Raw genomic sequence first — 13949 nt, forward strand, 5'->3', positions numbered from 1 at the left:
TTGCAACACATGCAAGCCCAATATGCTAGACCTAACAGCAGCGGTCTGTGACAGTGACCTCTGAAGGCCCCCAGAACCAGCCTTCAGCAGGAAGGCAGTGTGCTTTCCTACAAAAGTAGGGCTGGGATCCCCTTCCCTAAAATGAAAGTTAGCTTTTATAATTGGCTTGAAAATGGTCAATTATAACTTCAGTGTAACATTCAAATGTGAAAATGCATTGCAAGGCTAACAAATGAGCAGGGTAAAAGTTTCTGAATCGGAGATTTGAGCAAGAGGTGATTCTTAACAGTCTCATTAGGGGTATTTCTGCCCAAAGCACTGCGACGTTTCACTTCTGAAGGTATCAGAAAGAGCATAATTAGCCCATACCAAGCAGCACTTCAGGCTCCGCAAGTAACTTAGTCCAGACTCTGGCCATTTATGGGAATACATAATACAGCAGAAAGTCCAATACCCACTTGGAATGCATAACTGCAGTTCTTGCCATGCTGAAACATTTCACGTTCAGAGTTTTAATGGCATGTGCTGTTGCTTAAGACCCAAAGCACAGGCTTCAACACAACACCAGAACGCAAGACTGTATAGACCAACTCATCTCTTAGCTTAAAGTCATCCCTCCTCCACCAAGGAATATTTTAGAAATACATAGGTCCAACAATGACACAAGAGTAGGATGTACAGCAAGATGCTTCCTCTCCCTTTAAGGCTCATACAGCCACTGACTGTTACTCAGCACCTGATGAATCACTACTCTGATATTTAATAGGACTGGATGTGTCACATTCCCTGTTATAATTATTTAGTCAGCAACTCCATATACAGGAGCCTTGTTAAAGAGAATTAAGAAGGGGACTATGGTGAACTGCAGATGACAAATTAAAAAAAAAATAGGCTCTAGTATCTAGTTTACTTGCATGCATCTCCATGCCTGCACCAGGACATATTTTAGAATATGCAAGTGGACTTGCTGGGTTCAAAAATCAAGTTTAGGCTATTGCATCAGGATAATCAATTTTCATTGTTTGTACCACCTTTACATGGCCATAAAAAATACTGGTTTGGATAGTATCTTCATTACAACTGACTAGTACTGCTGCTGCTGATAGATTGAGCTGTTAGAAGCTCACAGAAGCAATCCAGATACAAAGTTTCCTGTGTGGCAGATAATCCATAAGGGTATCTCCATAAGAAATACTACTAATTTGTATTTGGTACTGACTCTCAGAAAGGAAACATTTCCAACAGAATTTGTCTCATGCGATCTGAAGTACGCAAAGCATCGGGTCATTTGTTGCTTCCTTCTCATCACCAAAAATAGTTTGATGGCCTGAGGTTAAAAGCCCCACATGCTGCAAGTGTGACTGTCCATACGGATGCAATACTGATTGAGATGCTATCTGGCTATATAGTCCAAGTCACCCTTAAGGAAGGAGATTCAGAATAACTACATAAGCTGTTTTGCAAGTCTCTTCCTTAAGATAAAACTGTAACCATAGAAGGGAACACAAAACAGTGAATTCAGCAATGCATCTTAAGCGTTTATCAGCTGAAAGGCAAGATAATCATGACCTTAAAATAAAGTGCACAGTTTCAAGATTCTGAAGAGAAAAATAGTATTAGTTGTCATGACAATTTTGAGACTGTAATAACACCAAAAATGCAGTACAGAGACTGTTCTCTCCCCCTCATTTTCTTCCTTCAGTTGCGTATGCCTACAAGACAAGGACTAGCTTTTCCTCCACCCACCAGCTTTTCAAGTTACATGCAGCAAGGAAGTTACTTTTACTTAAGAACTGAGGGCTATTTTGAGACACCAACTGCTTGTAACTTTCCATCATAGAAGAGCTTGCTACCTGTTATGTCTACCCATACAGAGTTGCAGAAAACAGGTGGTAGAAGAGGTAAGAGTGTAGCCCTACTGTGTGTCCAGTAAATACATTCTAGTATTTGAGAACATGGAATCTATAGCCAAACTCAAACCAAGTCTCCTATTTCCAGATGGACTGAGCAACCACCACGCAGTGCTCTTTCATCTTCAGCACATTGCTATTAAAGGACTCTGAAACAGTTGTTTAAAAATGGTTCTTAACAAGTTGCTGTGCCAACCAAAAATGGACTAGAATAAAGCAGGCAGCAGCATCACATAATTTATAGTGCAAACACGTGCATATAATCAGATACAGGAAAAACTGAAATTCCGTGAAGTCTTCCCTAAAGGCAGTGTAAGAACTGCCCGCTGAAATTACCATTTTAGGTGATGTGGTAAGACAAGCCACGTAAGATTTTAGAAAGAACACAGGGTGGGTTTATTGCTGCATAAAGTTAGATATCATTTGGTGTATGTATCATCTGCATATCCAAAATGCATTCGTTAAGATTCCAATTTCAGCAGATTAGTAGTAGGTTCAATTACAGTAAATTCACCCAGAAGCCGATACTTTCCAAACACACACACAAAACCCAAAACCCCACCCAAGTGATGCCTAAGTTTTGGAATTGAAATTTATCTTGTTTGCAGGGCTTTTAGAAATGCAAGAAATCTGCTAATTTTATTATTCTGGGGAAGGACAGAGACCTGTATTACATTAGACTGCACTAACAGGTGTCAAGAGTAGCAAAGGAAGTGCTAGACGACCTTAACAGAATGCTTACATAAAGCTCAATTTCAGCTCTAATTCTAGGTGTTTCCACAGTCTACAAAGCACACTTGAGAGGCTTTTTATCCCCAAATACTTTTCTATATGCATCAGCAATAGAAAAAAATCTGAAATACTGTTTTAGGAGGCAGAATCAAAATGTAGCCTAACATGTTTCCTGTCAGTCGGTTTAACGAGCAACTAATTCCTCCAGCCAAACGCTTGTTTCTACGCTCATACCAGTTTGTCCCCTGTTGTGCTGCTTGCAAGGAGGAGATCACTCCCACACTAATAAAAGATCTTTCATTGATTCAGAATAATTAAACTCTCCAAAAAGACATGTATTTTGTTCTTTCAGAGTTCTGGTTGTCACACAACACAGCTCATTTCAGTCGTTCTGTTCACAGCTGTACTTGTGTAACTAATGGGGTGACAGACTACACAGACAAAACATATCCCTGAAGGTACAAACCTCCTGCAAACAGTACAGTCTTGCAATTAATTCACAGGTTAAGTGTGCATTACACTGTGTTGATCGGTCAGCTAACTCCCTAGCCACCTGGAAATTAGCTACGTGTAATAATACCCTCCAAACAATATACACCAATAAAAAGTATCTTCTGAAAAAAGCAGCTAAGTAGGAAAAATTCAGAATTTAATCATTGGCCGAACTGTAGATTCTCACTAACAGCAGCTACTTATAGCTAAAAACATTTAATTCAAAAGACTGAGGGTATGACTACTTTCAAAAAAGAATCAATACTGACCATCTGCAGTGTTGTTAGCTGAGGCTGAAAAGTAAATTAACCCTAAGTGATTAAAGTACTTTGGACAAGCAAAAGCCTTAGAAGAAAGGCCACGTAACCACTGCCTTCCCAAGCTTTCTTCTGCTGAGCACCCATGCTTTGCAGAAGCAGTGCTTGCTTCTTTGTGCGAGGCTGCATGCAATCAGTGACATATGCATTGCTTTCTGGAGACTAGTTACAAGGAAGGACTGTGCATCTACAGTCCCGATTCAGTTGGATCATGCTGCATCTGTAACAATCTGTTATTTTAATCAACAGCTTATCAGTGCTGACAAGCTTGAGAGTGACACCTATGCTGGCAGGTGGACCACATCCAAGGACTCACCATCAGTATTAGAATCCTATTTTTTTATCTCTACAAGTATGGAAAGATATATTTTAGTAAAAATCCAAACTGAGCAAGCCACTTACCAGTGTCTGAAAAAGCCTGTGTATATGAGAACATAGCTCCCAACAGCTTTATTTCCTTCTTGTACTTTTTAACATGGCTACTTCTGCACCAAGAAGTCTTATCTGGAGGGGGCGAAAAGAAAAAAAGCCTTCCAAGATATAAACTAGCAACAGCTAGCATAAATGAGGAAGATTCTTACTTCAGATTGGCCATGACAGATCACTCAAAACTACTTCTGAAAAACAAGAAAACTCTGAATCTACTAAAACAGGTATTGTCGAAGTAATCCAACCAGAGTTCTCTTTGCCAAAGCAAAACAACAGCCTATTTCAGTTCTCCAACGTCAGCAGCAATCGACATCTTAGATATGGATAACATTAGACACCTATTCAGTATACATTTACACCCAGTCTGGTATCACAAAAAGCTGAAAAAGTGGCCGCACTGTTGCTCCAAAGTAGGTATCAGAAGTTAAATATTTAAGGAGGAATACCTCCTATTTCAGAAGCTTAACTTACTCAGAAAATTGCTGGAAGGTTCTTCAAATATAACATGCAACCTCATTTAAATGTTAAAAGACTTTCTCCTGTTAGTTTTCATAGCAATGAAATATGTAATTGCCACTCCCAAAAACACACGGGTTTTGCAGTCGAGTTTTACCCTGCGTGTTTGATTTAGATGGGAGGTTACTCAAGCAGTAGTATTTATACACAAGATTTGACTCTGTTCGGAAGAACAGAGACTATTTAGAGATTCAGATGCAAGTTTAAATGTTTTCAACTGAAGTTTATTTCAGGAACACTAAAACCGTATTTGCTCTGTAGACTGGTGACGGACTATATTTACACAGAAAACCACTCGTCCAATCCTGTAGAAAAAACATCTCACCTTGAAAGATCAAAACTTTCACAGATAAAATGTTTACATCAGTAATAATATCTACAGCTTGGCCGCCAGGGAAAAAAGCTGCATGCTGTAGAGATAATTTGGAAGCCAGTTAAAAAGTACAGAGAGTTTTAAAAATTAAAGTCGCGTGAAGTAACATTACCAGCCAGAAGGGTAACTAAATTCTCATTTGACTTCAAGCATCTACTTCAGGTTTTGAAAGACAGACTGATCACTTGATTGCAGACGATGACAACCAAAGTCCTTTGCTACATCTAAATTAAAGGCGCTTTTCTCTGTAGTACTGTGCGCTATTGTTTTGCAACACTACACGCCTTCCCCAGTGTAGTTGTTATAGCTTCACTATTGTCACCGATGCGAACTTGTAGTGCTCAGAAATAATACAAGAAATTAAGTAGATTTGTAATCAAATTCTGTATCTTGCATCCCTTTGCTAGGCAACAAGAAAAATTAAACATCTATATTCAGATAATTTAACAGCACATGACAAAACATGCAGAAACTGGCTTTAGAATCCAATCCCAACTAAACCCTGGCAATGGACACCCTTCTTCCATAGCTGACAAATTAGCTAACGTTAACATGTGATACAAGTATGTTAGCTATCATACTAGAAAATTACATACCAGAAAGAATAAAAATAGTCTCTCACAACACAGCTCTTATTCTGTCCAAACACAAGATCACCAAATCAGTCTTAAAAAAAGGAACGTTTTATGTTTGGAAGTTAAAGATTTCATGATACATGCCAAAACACCCACACATACCCACACACAGCTAACAGGCTAGGATGAAAGCAGCACTTACACCAGCTGAGAACTAAAACCTCTTCTCTTGCTGCTGGGCTGCTAATAAAACACATCAGGTAATGCATCACTGATTTCTGCACACATTTTACAACACATGGGATTGTAGTTAAGATCCGCAGCCGCAAAGCACAACAAAGTCTGCACAGAGTTTATTTAGTAAAAATGGGACTACTTCTCCCTGGAGATCTCTGATGCTGCTAACAAGAGCTACTGTGACAAGCTGAGCACGTAACATCATTTTACCAGTGTTACTGGAAAAAGCAACTACAAAGCGACTATTATTGTTAGCCACAGAGCTGACAGGAAACCCAGTTCCGAGATTTTTCTCACACAAATATTTACGACAGAGTACTCTATGTCATAAATATTTTCATGATTACTCATGTCCAGAGGAGATACTGCACTGCCGCAAAACATACCCATACCAGCTTCAAGAAACCGCTACTAAACTTCAGTGGATATAATGCGCTAATTCAGGTTTCCTAAGGGTTGCTAAACTTAGTGGCTTCTCCAGCAGCAACACTCACAATGAAATTATTGAAAACAGCATGCACAGTTACGTTTGAATAACTGAATATCCATTTTTCTGAACATGGGGACAGGAATGTGCCAGAGCTGGGGAAACTAGGTAAGCATTTAGCATTACCAGGTGTTTATGTTTGGGTTTTTTTTTTGTTCTCTCTCTCACACACACTAATAAATATGAAGGAACTTATTGCTGATTGTTAACAGTAAAGCACAATTTTCTCCATGACTAGGAAAGGTTTGACCTTTCATTTTTATAGTCCAGCTATTACTGAGTGAACTTTTCTGTGGTCAACTTCACATGCATTGAGATTTTCTTCCTTTATACCTGCACACTAAGTACTTCACACCTCCTTAACGCACTCTTGTCTGAGCAGTTTGTAATCACTTAGATAATAAAGGTCTATAGGAAACATACATCTGACCTTCATTTGTACAGAAATACAGCACTTCCACAGAGGCAGAGGTTCTGAACTGCAAGACAGATGCTTGCTCAACCACCACCAGAGAGATGTTGCTTATTTACTTACAGAACAGAAACACTAAGGGGAAGAGCATTTGAAAAAAGGAGAACTAAACACCTGAGACAAAAATAAAAGCAGCTAAAAATCTCCTCAACATCTGCAAAGTCTGACATAAAGTAGCATAGTATTTCATTCCATACAAAGAAGCTAAATGTTAGAACAACAGTATTTCTAGTATTTCTAGAGTATTTTGGCTGTGATTGTATTCCGAGTTCTTTTATCTACCCGTAAATGCAGTATGTCAAGAGCAATACGTGAACAGAATTAAAACATCTTACTTATTCCAGAAATATCTCTTCTCGTTATTTTGTCTCTCTTCTCAATGAAGAGTTTTATTTGGCTGCTACTTAGTCTCCTGTTCTTATAAAGAACACTAAGATACGCACATTCCTCTACTTGCCTTTTCCTACTGAGTGCCACGCATATGGAAGGCTTTGGGCAAAATTTCTGTACATTCTCCAACTAACACACCAAAAACGTTTTAAAGCACATTATTACTTGCAGCCATCGCCGAAGCTCTAGAATTATATATGACCAAAGACTAGTGTCATGCTTAAAGTGCCTTGATGCTTTTGTGTTAACTGTTTTTAAAGGAAGAAACCTTGTGCCAATTTGCACAAGCTAACACCAAAATGCGTATCCCCAGGTGAATCTCCTATACTGCATCTGCAAGACCTTTGGTACTAACAAACCACACATAATACAAGTACTGCTGCTTTGAACAATGATGTTAAAAATTCTTCTACCTTATAGCACATTGATTTACAGAGAGCTTAGATACTAAAAGGACTTACTATGATTGTCTCATTCTAGAGCTTCTCAAGTCTTAACTTTGTAAAGTTAACGGTGTGGCTCATGATAAAGTGGCTCACAGCAGAAAAGTCCGCTGCTCATCTCTTCCACTCATTTCAACTGTTTCCCTATAAGGGATCGTGCTGGGTGATGGGGCACAGCTGCAGGGATCCAGTATAGCCAAGCTGTCTTGAAGTCTCAGGGTTAGGTTAACACTGACATAACATTTTGGTTGTAAAATTTCAGTATCACAGCATAACTCCGAGTCCTGAATTTCATATCCAATGAAAAGTTACTTCAAACCAAAATTAGACCCTTTCTCTGGCTTGCCAAAAGCACAGCTTTTTCATTCCATTATACTAGACATCATCCCTAAGTTGTGTGAGAATGTTTATTCTCTCTGTTGAGCTGCCTAGCTAGGCATTCTTAGGTGCTTTAAATACCATAAAAGAACAAGTGACCTCTCCTGCTGACTGGCTATATAGAAAGAGAGTCCTTTTGCTCATGATAGCTAGACGGGTGATGTGCCATGAACTTCCTAAGCATGTCGGCTGTAACAGATAGGTCCAGGTGGACAGGATTTTTCTGCTAGAAATCAAAAACAAGACTGATTAGTTTTGTCACAAACTTATTTATTGAATGGTACTATACTTAGTACAGAAATACAAACCGTGCCTCAAGAAAAGCTCACAATCTAAGTCATGATTTGGCCAATACATTCCACAGAGAGATCAGAAGTTCACAAAGTGAATTTTTGAAGTTTTGTTAACATTTGGGTTAGATTTAATATATTCTAAACAATAATTTTGCTCTTCAGTTTATCCGCTGCATAAAGTGGAACTACAGCACAGAATCAAAGTTCCCTCAGCACTAAAAGAAATGCCTCAAACCTTTATGTTTTGTATACAACCTCAAGCATCTTTGTATTTACAATGCAGATCCAAACACCAGAACTACCCTTCCCCCATGTTAGACATCTCCTGCAGACAATTCTAAACATGCCTCGTGCATTAAGCCTTACTGACCCTTCAGAGCTTACCTATACTATACACCACTGCTCAGTAAACTCCCTAGAGAACTGTCCCTTTGCTTGCCGCTCTCCAAAGCATCAAATAAAATAAAACAAAAAAACCCCCACCCAAAACCCACCTTCAAAACAGAACTTACATGGAAACTACACCTAAACTAACAATCCATTTCTGTCAAATTAGCACAATGGTTCTCTTAACTACACTGATAGGTCCCTCCACTGTTGCTTTAAATAAACCTAAGGTATGTTTTGTAGCTGAGAGTGAGCACTGTCAAAACAGGTGCTCATTACTTTGTGGAAAAATAACGGATCTGTACTACATTCAACCTCAGAGCAAATTTTATGTAAGAAGTCAAAATGTGAAACTAATGTTAAAAATATAATTTTATTATAGGCTTCAGGTAGTAATTCCAGTTTAGCAGTGTCAAAGCTAACCTCTAAGACCAAATTCTCTTAGAGGAGCTTTGACAGGTGCAGATATCCTGCCTTATAAGACTACACCTTCAGAGAACATCCATCACAGGTACGGAAGGACCAGACAAGACTACAATCCCCCCCCTCCCACACCCCGAAAAGCACTCAGTCCCGTCAACACCAGTCTTCCCCTGCCCTTGCTGCGTCTTCCTGGGAAGGGATGACCTCAGCCGCCTGGCAGGAGGCCAAGCAGCCATCACAACCGCCAGCACCATGTGCAGAAGCGACCGGGCAGCAAGAGACGGTCACGTCCCCCTCCCCGGGCTTCACCTCAAATGCGTCATGGGCAGCAGGGGATGATTAACGGCGACGGAGCAACGCCTTCCTCCGAGGGAAGCGCAGCCACCCGTGCCCTGCCCGCACCGGCTAAGGGACCGGCGCGAGGGGAAAGCGGCACGGGCGGCGCCTGCAGCCCCTACCTGCAGCGCCGGCGGCGTCTCTGCTGGGGCGCTCGGCAGCGACCACGGCGGGCGGGCCGCCTCAGCACCACCACTCGACTCCGGCGGGCTCCGCGGGGAGAGCAGTGGGGGACGGCCGCTGGCGGGTCCGCGCCTCACAGGGCCGCTCGGCCGACCGACTCCTCCGCGCCCTCTCGGCAGGCGGCTCCGCCACTCGCCGCCAGAGGCGCCGCCGCCCCTCCATGGCCGCCGCTTCACTTCCGGCTCCGGCCGGGCCCGCTCCTGCATCGCCGTCGAGCGGGAGAGGGGACGACGCGGCCGCCGCCGCCACCACCACCATCCAACGCGGGGGTAGGCCGCGGGGAAGAAACGAAGCACGACCTCTTCGGAGCACGGGAGGAGGTTTCCCGCCGAGCCCCTCACCTCTGCCCGCAGCTCCCCCGCCTCCCCCCGCGCGAGAGGCGCCGACCACTCCCGCTCCCTTCCTCCCGCGGCCTAAAATGGGAAAGAGCCTCACACAAAATGGTGCCGGGAGCCTGACCGCGGCGCATGCGCTCTGCGTGCCCGGGGCGGCCGCCGCCGCAGGACGCCGTCCCCGCCCCCCGCCGCCCCCCTCCCTCCCTCTCGTCCCCGCCCCACCGCGTCTCCAAGAGACGGCTCGCACCAATCACATCGCGCCGTTGCTCTTCCTGTGGTCCGGTCGTGGCCAATCACCGCGCACAGAGCCACATCCGGATCCATCTCCTACCAATCAGCCGTGGGGGGACGCTGACTTCACTTCAACCTGCACCAATCGGTTGGCGCTCCGAAGGAGCCCCAATCAAAAGTCTCCGTGGCTCTACCTGCGTCGACGGCTGGCCAATGCCCTCTGCCGGCCGCCCTGTGACCAATGGGGGTGCTGTCCGCGGCGCCCAATCCGGGCGGGGCAGAGCCCCCGGGGCGTCACGAGGGGGCCAATGGGAGTTCAAGCAGGACAGATTCTGCTCAACAGCTTGTTATTGGGCTCGTCGCTGGTGATTCGGTGCGAGTCCGGGCTGGAGGGGGTGGAGCGGGGCCGCGCTCAGCCGCCGCCGCTCGCGGGGCTGTCGTCGTCTCGGAGGGGGCCGCGGCGCTGGGAGCGCGGCGGGGCTGGGCCAGGCCGGGCAGCGCGGGGCTGCCCACTTCACTCCGAGTTTCCAGGTAGGAGGCAGCGAGGGCGGCGGGCGTCTCGGCAGCCGCAACTCCGCCGCCGTCCTGAGGGAGGGGGCGCGGAGCGGCGCCGGGAGCTCCCCCTCCCCCCCGCACCAGCGCGCTCTTGCACCCCGTGAGGCAGCGGGGACGCCCGCCGCTCCCCTCACGGCGGGGTCGGGGACTCCCTTCCCCGCCGAACTCCGCCCCGTGCCCCGGCCGAGCGCCCCAGCCCTCTCCCTCCGTCGCCGCTCCTGGGGCTGCCCCGACGCTTGGCGGCGGGGACCGCCCGCCCGCGCCGCCCTCCATCCTCAGCCCCCTCAGCCGCGCGGCGCCGGCCCGCCCCCGCTCCACGCCCCCCCCCCCGCCCCGGGCCGGGGGCTGCGGCGTCCCGGCGGGCTGCCCGGGCGGCCGGCCGCGGCGGGTGCCCGGGGGGCGGGAGCGAGAAGTCCGCCCGGCCGGCGGGTGAGGGGGGCGGGGAGGAGGGGCTCGGCGCGTCCCTCCGCGGGCCGCAGAAAGTTGCGAGGGCCGGGGAGGGGCGGGGAAGGCAGCGGCGGCGGCGGGGCCCGGTCGTCCCCCCCCCGCGGCGAGGAGCTGCCCGTGTGTGGCGGCGGGTTCCCCTCACGGGTTGAACGCGCGCCCCGGCCCCTCCGCCCTGAGGCGGGGAGCGGGAGCAATGGCGACGTGACACACCGAGGGGCCGCCGGGCGGGAAGCGGCGGGCGGCGGCCGCGGCCCCGCTCCTTTCGCGGCCCGGCGGGGCTGGGACGGGCGGCGGCTCCCGCCCGCCCGCGCTGGGCTCCCCTCGCAGCCCGGTCGCCCCCTCACGGGGAGACCCACGCTCGCGCGAGTCCGCCTTCACCGCCTTCCCCCCCCCCCCAACCCTCCCCCCCCCCCGCTCTTGTTTTGCAGTGTTTTCCCGTGAGCTCGCGGGGAGGAGAAGTCTTTGAGCTGGAATCCCTCAAATAACCTTTAAAGATGAAGGTAGGCTGACTCCGGAGCGGGGAACGGCTCCCTTTCCCCCCCTCGCTAGCTGCTCTGGCGATTTCGTTTTTAATCGCGAGTCTCGGCTGAGCAACAGTAGGATAACGCTGGCCGGGGTTTCGGTGCATGCTGCAAATCCTGTTTCGGCTCTCCAGCTGAGGTGTGGGTGAGCAGAGCTCTTATCGTCTTGCAGTAGTAGTCTGAAAATTCACGGCGTCTTTGAGTTGTTGTCCTTTGGGCTACTGTCTTTAAATGCTTCCTGTATCAGCAGCTGCTATTGCAAGTTTGCAAAACCACGGCTTTTGTCCCGCCTTAGCTGTTGCCCGTGTTTTCAGTACAAAGGCTTAACAATTGCAGTATAATTTATAAAAGAGAGAAAAACTTTTTTTGCCTTCAGAGTTGAAGAAATAATAACAAATTAAAAAAAAAAAAAACACAAACCACACAGTTATTTAATACCCTGTGCTGATTTCCTGTCTTGATAGACATTTTTCAATGTGGTAATTTTGTCCTTGTTTATCAGTTGCTACAAGCACAATAAAGTGAAATGTTGAGTATTAAAGTCCAGATTAAGGAAAACGTGATGAGAAATCTCTCTTAAAACGCGTAAGTAGTTAAGCTTTGATAAAAGGCTTTTCAGGAAAGAAAAATACTAGTTAACAGCTGTTTGAAAGATGACAACAAATTTCTCTAGAGGTCTCCTTTTAGTCAGCAGGAAAAAAAATCCTATTATAGAATGTTATAGACTTAATTGTAAGTATTGGGATGATAGCAATCTCAAATGTTTTAAGTAATCTGTGTCATTGGATTGCTTATAGCTGAAAAAAGTACAAGTACCTTTTATACCGCCTTTTTGCAGTTGAAGTATTTTCCTTTTGTATGCTATATAGGAATGACTTGAATTCATAGTCACTCCTATACATTATTACCCTTTTTATAAGGACATGTTCCAAGTATCATTTAAATACCCTCAAAGATATTTCTGAGAGAGTATTTAGGCTGATAAAATTGGTGGGCAGGGGTCACCATCACTGGTAAAACAAAACTTTCTGTAACTTGTTTGTTGGTTTCTTTTTTTTTTTTTCCCTTTTAAAGAACAGTTTAATTGTAATTCTGAGTACAGGCATTGTATATCACTTAAAAGTCAATAGGTCTAAAAGTTTAGATATAAAATTAAATATATAATGATGTAGCTGTAAAAATAAATAACTAAACTTTGTTCTTATTTTTTGTTTCTTAATAGGCAGCAGATGAGCCTGCCTACCTGACAGTGGGAACTGATGTCAGTGCCAAGTACCGTGGTGCCTTCTGTGAGGCAAAGATTAAGACAGTGAAAAGGCTTGTGAAAGTCAAGGTAGTATACTGTGGTTGTTGCTGGTTTTATTGAAGTATTGTGTTGAAAGGACTGTTAGAGGAGATCCTAATCCTGAAGATTAGGATATGTTTATCACCTCACTGTTTGAATTTTAAAGAATACTTGAAAGTTGTTTTTCATGTTTTGGTGTTGGGTTTGCGCTGTTTTTTGGTTTTTTGTTCTTTTTGGGGGGTGGTGTGGAGGGTTTTTAATTTTTTTAGGAGGATGCTGGAACAAGAATGAGCTTTCAGATTACCTATTATTGCTACTTCTTTCTTGATCACAGTTGTCTTCTGTTTGTGAATGCATCAGTTTCACAGCAATCAGTTTTGATGTCACAAATAGAGGATTATGGCTTTACGTGAGTAATAAGGAATAAGAGCAAACCTCTTCAGAAGCAAAAGTTCCATTACATTCCAGCTGATGTTCTCAGTTTTATAGCGTGGACCTGAAGAGGCAATGCCAAAATAAATCAACATAAGAGCAAAAAAGGTGGCAATAATTAGTTTCTTAGACCAGGTTTTAGAAATGTCCAGGATAACATTTGTTAAGTTTTGAGCATCTTGCTGCTGCTTCTAAAACAGCGTGCTTTGGCTGTAGCTGAGTTTCTACACATGCATGGTACTGGCACGTAATATTCATTCACATTTACAAGTTTTATGCCAAAACAACCAAAAAAGAAAGTAATTATTTTGGTGTTGCAGTACTGTTGTTAATGGTAGTATGGGAAAACAAGAATAAAACGTAGTTAAATAAAAGCTAAGAATTCAAAGTAAATACAGAAATTGTTCTGCTTTGTTTTGTCAAAATTTTCCCACTTCCCACTTTCTTGTCTACTGGCCAGGATATGTAAATAAGGCACTAGTGACCCAAAAACCCCTAACAAATAGAGATGAAAGCTTCTTTTTATAACTACACATCTAAGTTTTCGTGTGCTTTAATGCTTAGATCAAGTAAAACAAGCTATCAGCCTCTTCAGTTACATATATAGATCTTATCACTTTATCAGAGTGCTTTTCATGATAAGAAAAAAAACCACAATTCAGATCTTAGAGTCTTTGCCCCTGTTCTTAATGAGTACTGTTAGAAATTTGTGATGTTCTTTGAAATCTCTGTTAATGAGAAGCTCCATAGGAAGCAGCGTGCTGCCCTTC

The 13949-nt window shown here is 44.8% G+C and overlaps 1 protein-coding gene across 1 annotated transcript in view; it reads left to right on the plus strand.

Moving 5' to 3' along the window:
• Window positions 1-11403: 11403 nt before the first annotated feature.
• ARID4A (AT-rich interaction domain 4A) overlaps window positions 11404-13949 on the plus strand; it is a 48600-nt gene continuing 46054 nt past the window's right edge. Inside the window, exons 1-2 of the mRNA XM_059819229.1 lie at window positions 11404-11441; window positions 12685-12795. Of these exons, the coding sequence (XP_059675212.1) occupies window positions 11436-11441; window positions 12685-12795 (117 nt within the window). The 5' untranslated portion in view covers window positions 11404-11435. The remainder of the gene's footprint in view (window positions 11442-12684; window positions 12796-13949) is intronic.

The sequence above is a fragment of the Gavia stellata genome, chromosome 7 (genome assembly GCF_030936135.1).
Source record: "Gavia stellata isolate bGavSte3 chromosome 7, bGavSte3.hap2, whole genome shotgun sequence".
Classification (NCBI taxonomy): Eukaryota; Metazoa; Chordata; class Aves; order Gaviiformes; family Gaviidae; genus Gavia; species Gavia stellata.